Here is an 8734-nt window from a genome sequence, read left to right as displayed (position 1 = left end):
GGGAGTACCTTAGTCTTCAAGATCTCCAAGTAGTCGGCAAGGTATCATACGTCTTCCAGTTTGATGGGCCGCCCGCCATCCGTCTTGAACAAGTGGCGGAGGTCTGCAAAGCAAACAACCCGATTCTTGCTGTTGATTAATTAATGGTCTTTATCCCGGCGGTCTTGATCGCCCTGGAGACGGTGGAGAGAGCCACTGACTTATTTTTGTCAAATTTGGCCATGTGCATGGTGAGCTTGGCCTCAAACGCCTTCTAGGCCAATTTTTGGGGTTTGTTTGGTCGGTCTTCCGCTACTGGTCTCAATTATAAGGTTTTCCCCCTCTTTCATGAGCTTTCTGACCCTGTGCTTCTCGATCCTAATAAACTTTACAATTTCAGGTGTTCTGCGGCAGGTGCAAATCAAAGCAGTAATCTCATTTCTTTTTTCTTCCATTTTTGCTCACAGAAATGATCGAGGCGATTGAAATAGCTCATTTGAAAGCTTAAAAAGTCCGCTGTCACGTGAACATTGGGAATTTACGAATTAAAATCTTTAAAAGTTTTAGTACTGGTAAACTTAAAAACATTATTATCGACCATGCTTCTGCAAAATAAAAATAAAAACTACAATGGAAATCATATAAAAATGCAATTATTTCTTAAATTAACCTTGTCAATCATGCATAGCATATCTCAATAAATAATCAGGTACAATAATGCGGAGAATAAAATAATGTGTTTATGAATGTACATTAGTGTTGGGTCGGTCTAAAAAAAAACAGCATTTCTATCAGTCAGGTTCTTATTAATTTTTTTAGTCCTAAGATTGGTATTTTATGGCAACTACAATTTCCAATAAATATTGTTGAAACTTCATCAAATGGTTTTAAGAATTACAAAAGACTTAATACTTGTATTGAATACAAGTTAATGTCAATTGATAAATCACTGATAATTGACTATAATCAAAGTAATATGTACTTCTTTTTTTTTTTTTTTTTTTTTGGATCGATTAGAGATGTTAAAAGTGGGATAGTTAGGGATAAATATCATTTTATTTCTATCATAATAGTTAATATTCTTTATAAATAAATGTATAACGATATAATAATATATTTTTAATACATTTTAGGGTCAGATATCTAATAATAAAATAAATGTTAGAGAGATAAAGTTTTGGTAGACAATAAGGTTTAAATTCTTTTATTTGATGGTCTCATTATGACATCCAATAGATCACTTTTTTCCTTAATATTAATAAAAAAAGGGATTTTATACTTATAAAACTTGTTTTTTAGGCCCCAACATGGACAACATCAACAATGGGGACGTTACATCAAAAAATGCACTATTTAATGTGGCATGATCATTCTTTACATATCAACAGAGTGGCGTCGTCTTGTAGCAATATAAAACAACTCCTTCAATTATAATATTATTTAATATAAAATATGTGTGTATGTTACTCACATAGAGGGCGCTGTGAAAACTCTTCTCGTATTCACCATCTTTTGAAGAAAAAAAACAAGTCTAAACTAGAGATTGTCACACACCCTTAGAGAAGATATATATTTTTTTTCACTTTCTTAATTCCCTATTAAAACTATCGTGTAATCAAAAAAAATTCTATAAGCTATTATTCTTAATAATTATGGCTGTTGGTAGGATTTTTTCAGCAGAGGGAGGGGGATTTATTTTGGTTATCTAAGAATATATTTTTCCAAAAAAAAAAAATCAAGGAAAATAAATCCCATAATTACTCTTCCCTTGCTATCGACTATCGTCTATCACTACTCCGACTACTCCTTCACATCAATCAACAATCAATGAAAATCCAGTGTAGAATGGGGATGTTAAAAAAAAGAAACCCTAAAACAACATGGTAATCCTGACAATTTGAAGAATATTTTGGAAAAGAGAAATAATAATGCTCATGACGTTTCATTAGATGAGCTACAATCAGCTGGGACAAGGGAGGAGGGAAAAAAGATACAAAAACAGGGAGATTTTCTAGAATTTCTCCGAAGTCGATCCTCAACTCTACTCTGAGTCCAATAAGGACTTACAATTATAACTTCACAACAAATCCTCAGGGTTAAGCTCCGTCTTTTATAATCAGGTTTTGAAAATAATTAAATCTATTTAGGAAGGAATGTTTACTACTCAGGAATTAAATAATAATGAAAACTGCTAAGGAAAAAAAAATCATTATTCAGATTAGCAATTTAAAAAAAAAAAAAAAAAAACGGGTCAACTAAAAAAACACCGTATTTTCATGAGTGATCATACTCCATTTTTATCTTTATTTTCTCTCCTCACAATTCAAATCTACGTAATCAATTAGCAAAGTTCATGGGATCTGTACGACGTTACACCAAAAAATAAAAATAAAAAAGTCTAGAAAAATGAACCGTATGATGTCACAAAATATCCCTTTTCAAAATGGGAATAAAATCAACAAGGATCAATTTAGGAGGGAATTAAATTACCAGGAATGTATTTACCTACCACCCGGTAGGACATCTCTAGCCTCTTCTTTGTTTTCCTTATTTACTTGTGTATATCTTTTATCGTTGGAAAATAAAGTCGACCCTATACTCCAAAAGATAATGTGGTCCTCTTTTTCAGATATTTTATCTGCAAAGCCACCAAAAATATTTGTTTTGTTGTTGTATGTACAAATAGTGTTCTTGGAACTATTACATGATTATGAGATAAAAAATTATTCGTGACCTCTGCACTTCAGAAGACATAAATGTCATTGCAATTTAAAGACTTGTAGAGTTGTTAATCTTTATCTAAATAATTCATTTTATTCTCATTTTCTATTAACTCGTATAGATCCCACACAAATTTAAAATTATAATTTTTTTTTTTAAATTTATAGTAGAAATTTAATTTTTTCCCAAAAATGTTATCTTCAGAACAGCAGGCGATTTTTGAAATTTTTTTTACCAAAAATTCAATATTTGACATATTTTTCCAAATAAATTTACTTTCAAATGGTATATTTGATTTTTTTTTTCCGAAAAATTTAATATTTGAAATTTAATTTTTTGAAAAAATTTCAATTTTTGGATATTTTTTCAAAAAAAAAATTCCTAAAACCAAGCCTGTGAAAGTTTCTGTTAGCAAAATTGTATTTCTTAACTATTATTTAAAAAATTTAAGGAATTAACATCGGTAATTTTTACTAGAATTGCATTGGAACCGATATCGGATTTTTTTTTATCATCCCATCACTAGTTACAACTAAGTAAGACTATTTCAATTTGAATAATCTTAGGAGTAAGTAGTCGGATGGGATGTACTCAAAGAATCCTATGTTTTTAGTATTTAAAATTTAAATATGGCAAAAACAGGTTTGTAGTTTTCATCATTTAAGAGAATATGCATAGATACGAAAATTTGACAAGGGAACTTTTTTTAGATCAGAAAATGTGATGATTAGATATGTGAAAATTGTCGAAATTCTTGTGAGTGTACATTTTTTTAAAAGTATGTTTTGGAAACAGCACGATAATAGTGCTCTTATTAATTATTTTTCCCAATTTTAAAATTTTTAATGTATTAGTAATATCTGTCAGCAGATATATCGTCTATCATATATTATTCATTTTGATTTACATTCACAAGGATTTAGACAATTTTCACATCCCTAGTGATGATGATAATAATATGAATTGAAAGTAGATTTGAAATGATTATTAACTTAGTGATAAACTTATTTTTTGCTCGAGAAATTTATGAAAATCATGAAATGCTAAAAAGTTGACTTATTCCACAGTTAAATGGATTGATAGATAGTAAGAAAGGTGTTATATTATTAACACTTGAATGAGGAAATAAATCAAATATGTTTTTATGTAGGTTAGAAACAGTTTCATATTAAATTATTTTTTTTTTTTTAGCCAATTTAAAAAAAATAGAAAATTACGAATAAATAAGTATTGTGTAATTCACGAGGTCTCATGCTTTTGAAACTTGGTTTCATGAACTTCTTTGAAAAAAAAAGTGCAAAAATTAAAAGTTTTTTGAAAAAAAAAAATTCAAAAATTATTTTCTTGGAAACAAAATTTTAAATGTAATTTTTTTTATTATTCTTTATTTCAAAAATCTATAGCAATTTACAATTTCAAATATTATATTTTTTCCTCTGCTGCATAATTTGCGAGAATGAAAAAAATTTTAACCCCATTTTCGCATTTTTTTTATCTTGACCAAAAAAGTTTCTAGTAAAAAGAAAAAAATCCATAATTAAGTGAGAGGCTACAACCCCCCCCCCACTCCTTGCGGATGCCATTGCACCACATTCATTGAGTCCAATTTTTTTATCTAATATTGAACCATTTGTGATTAAACCACTTGGCAAAAGAAAAAAACCCGACTTTATATACTATTTAAAGTGCTGAAATAGATTAAGAGTACGGGTATTATGTGTGTAAATAGAACTAAATAAAATAAAAAGTAATATTGTTAGTAGTTACTAAACATATTCTCCAATGTCTGAAAACATGCCTTGAAATATCGTCCCTATGCGCTTACCCGGAGTATTCATTGACCCTCTCTTTCAATGCAGTACTAGAACAGCGGCTGTAGCGTATAGGTAAATACATAGAAAAGTGGGAGAGGGATCTGTCCGTTGGCATCTCTTATCATGACCAGTTGTGATAAAAAAATCTTTTGGAACTGAATAGTGATAATAAATAGTATTAAATTTTGCTATGATTGTTACATTTTCGTTTTGAGAAAGAAGGAAGCCTTAATCATAAATTGTTCCCTTCATCAGTCAATATTACGGAATTAAAAGTTGTTGATTTATATTTTGTTTCTGTGTATTCATTATTAAAAGTTCAAAATGGATCAAACTCTCATTGCAAAAATTGTCTCTGTTATTATTCTCGGAGTGTTTGCTCTAATTTTTGGACTCATTCCCCTTCGACTAAAGTCATACTTTGAAAAAATGAAAAATGACAATAAAAAGAAAAACATTTTCGAACTGTTCATAACTGTCATTGGATGCTTCGGAGCAGGAGTCATCCTGACAACATGCCTCACTCACATGATACCAGAAGCTAACGAATATATGACTGAAGCCGTTGGAAAAGGAATCATGACAGACACGGGATTTCCACTGGTTGAAATCTTAGCATTGGCTGGATTTTTACTTATTTATTTTGTCGAAGAAATTGTACATATATTGAGTCATAGATGGAGCAAACCCGGAAGCCATTTGGATGGAGAGTCAACATCACCTGTTGGACATACTCATGAGTTCGTTGTTGAAGAAGTTCTATCTTCAGCTAGTCATTTCAAAGCAGCACTCAGAGCTTTGATCATTATTGTAGCTCTTGGATTGCATTCTTTATTTGAAGGAATGGCTATTGGCTTGGGTTTAACTCCACACTATGTGTGGTATCTATTCTTTGCCATAGCATCTCATAAGTTTGTGATAGCATTCGTAATTGGAATGCAGTTTGTTGTTTCTGGATTAAGTCGCATTATGGTAGTGTCTTTGATTTGTATATTCTCTAGTATTTCGCCTCTTGGTATCATCATTGGAATTTTGGTTACAAATACAGGAGATAATAATCAAGAATCACCTGAACAAACAGTTGCTATTACGGTTCTTAATGGTTTGGCAGCAGGAACCCTTCTCTATGTTGTTTTCTTTGAAGTATTAGAAAAAGAACGAGCAAAACAGAAAAATGGCTTGATACAGGTGACTGATCATTTAAAATATAAATTTTATTTTATTTTCTAGAATGACATTTGTATATTTGAGTTTAAATCATTGAAAGATTTCTCAAATTCACATGAAAATCTACCCGTTAGTTTGAGTTCATGTCGCAATATTCTTTACTGAAATCAATAGTTTTCCTCCTAATATATTGTACTAACGTTCAAGGTTATTTTAGATTCAGCCTACTTTAGAACGTCTATGGAATTATATTTCATTGGATGTTGTAGCTTTGCTGTGAAGATAATTGATTGGCAATAACCACTAAGAAAAATATTACTATGTATTTTTAGTCATAATTGACAGATTAATAATGATTAATTAATTTTTGAGGTAGAGTTTAAGTATGAAGTCTTCGGAATTTTTATTATTAATTATTTAAACAAGCTATTGACTAACTCTTAGTATTATGCAACAAGGAAAATAGTAAAAAAGATCTATGGTATCAACTAAATGAGCTGCTTGTTTCACTTGGTCTTATTTTTGTTTTTTCTTTTATTGCGCAAACCGGTCTTCGGTCGCATGATAATCATTTTTTCTATTTAAACTCTGCTAACTTTGATAAATATTTTTCTAATTTTTAACTCTCAACATAAGAAAATTTCTATTTTAAAATGTTGTATATCCATATAATAAGTAGATTATTGAAAGAAGTTATTGCTTGAAAAGAGACCCAAAAGTATTTTTGCCAGTTTATTCCATAAATTTGTAGTATTCAAAAAATGTTCTGTGAGTAGATTTTAAGTCATCGTACAATCCAATTTATCAATAATTCCAAAAAGGGTATTTCTAAGCATACCCTAAAATGTATCCATCTATAAAGACCCTTAATATATATATATATATTACATGACTGCTGGACATGTTATAAACATAAGAAAAAACATCATCATTAAATGAATTCTCTGTTTTTCATAATTATATTAGGAAATAATTCTGTCAAAATAGATATAGATATTTACAAATGTTGGGTATTTGGAAGAAATCCTCCATTCCCTCAATAAAGGACTTTGTAGTAACATCCATTCTTTGATGAAGATATTATTTTTTATAGTCAAGTATGAGTCTATTTGTTGATGTGTTACCCACCACCCCTCTTCAAAACACAATTAATTTTTTTATTTTAGAACTAATGGAAACTTCCTCTCTTCCTTTATTTGACCTAATTGTATTGTATTGTTCAATTGTTTACATGAAAAATGAGCCAGAATGTAGGCCCAACTCAAGTTGCTATTGTTTAGAGTACCTTGTTCAATTGATCTTGGAAAGTTCAGAGGGGTTAAGTTGAAGTGTAATAATTACATATAAAAGATTATCCTTTTTATTAAGTCCCTTTTGACCTCTCCTTCGATATAAACTTAACCAAAATCCAATTTTATGTATCAACAATACACATTTAAAGCAATCATAGCTACCATAGACAGATTATATAATAATTTGTTTATTTGCCTTTTTCTAATGAATTGACTAAATACGATAAAATAGTATACACATTTTTGGAATTATATAAATGATTTATATTTTATTTCTAGGTGGGAAGTATTATGATGGGTTTCTTATTCATGGTTCTCATTTCTGCCATTGAAATCTCCACGGAAGGAAAGGAAGAAAGTACAGATAGAGCGGTTGATGCACCTGCATACTGTAGTTTGAATCAATTGGCACAGTTATCAAGTCCATTAGGTCAAGTCTTGGATCTGGATTATTTGAAATCCCTTAATTTTACATGTGAAAACGGTGTACTCAAAACAGTTTAAATGTCAAAGTAAGAAGAATCCATTCTTACTCTTCCAAACACTTATGATTATTAACATCCAAACAGCCGAAGCAACCATCACACCACAAGTTTCCTCCATAGATAAATACTTACTTATAATATATATTACTACTTATTGTAGATTTTAGTTTATTTCTTGTCGTATGGTTGTAGGTACTTCTAATGATACTACCTACTGGACAAAATCTTACATATCATCAACGTGACTGTATCTTCTCGATTTTGGATATTATATTTTTATAAATGACTATTGCATAGTTTTTTGTATTTTTTTGTAAGACGTTTTTAATAATTATGATTGCTCAGATAGTTATTAATATTTTACACTTCCTTTTTTATTCTGATCTTACGCTTAATTTCACGCAAAGAAACTACAAACTCCTTCACTCCTTTCAATTCAATTAATATTAGTAGAATTTTTTAAACTTTTTTTCTTCGAGCATCGAGTTTTATAAATATATAAATTCTAATTTTTTTAAGATATGCTTAGCTTTTTATACATACATTCAATATTTATTTTTCTATTACCTATTACCATCACATTTTTAGTATAATTTTATTATTATATATAGATAATATATTATAGTTATGTGTTGCGTTTTTTACAAAAAACTTAATTTATTATATTCGAAAAAGATTGTACCTTTTTTCAACATACATATAAGACTATTCATATATATAAGTGCATCATTTATATAGTTATATAAATTGAGTAGGTATTATAATGTGGATGTTCGTACTTATAATAATAATAATGTACAACATTGATGCCATTCCTTTACAGGTAAACCTTTTCAGGTATACTTATATTGTAAGAGCAATTGTGTGTTTTACAGTTACGTTCACTGTAATAAGATTCTTTGAAATAATGTATTAATCATTTAAAGATGAATATATTAGCTACAGTGTACACGTAATGAGGGGTGGAGCTGCAAGGCTTATGAACAATATTCTTTATTATCATCACGTGTTACATATTACTTTGCTATTTTATTTGGACATAATAAGTGTCTACTATACACGTACGGATAGGTTTCTTAATATAGTTTAAGATCACTTTGGTCAAGGGATGTCAAGCTTAAATTGGTTTTTATTTGTTGAATTCCGTGGGGGGAGGGGGTCCACAATACCCAAAATCTTCTATGAAGCGTAATAAATATGATTTATTTTTAACTCCTCAGATCAGTTGATAGTTTTGTTATACTTCATTTAATAGTAGGAAATTATTCACAGCTAA

The 8734-nt window shown here is 29.5% G+C and overlaps 1 protein-coding gene across 1 annotated transcript; it reads left to right on the top strand.

The window, feature by feature from the left end:
- The first annotated feature begins 4555 nt into the window (after positions 1-4555).
- LOC121117741 (zinc transporter ZIP1) lies at positions 4556-8132 on the top strand. Its single transcript, XM_040712222.2, has 2 exons — positions 4556-5702; positions 7253-8132. Exons 1-2 carry the CDS (start codon positions 4839-4841, stop codon positions 7475-7477), a joined length of 1089 nt encoding a protein of 362 aa, XP_040568156.1. The 5' UTR covers positions 4556-4838; the 3' UTR covers positions 7478-8132.
- Positions 8133-8734: the final 602 nt, after the last annotated feature.

The sequence above is a fragment of the Lepeophtheirus salmonis genome, chromosome 5, assembly GCF_016086655.4.
Source record: "Lepeophtheirus salmonis chromosome 5, UVic_Lsal_1.4, whole genome shotgun sequence".
NCBI classification, from domain to species: domain Eukaryota; kingdom Metazoa; phylum Arthropoda; class Copepoda; order Siphonostomatoida; family Caligidae; genus Lepeophtheirus; species Lepeophtheirus salmonis.
This window is presented reverse-complemented; position numbering and strand designations above follow the sequence as displayed.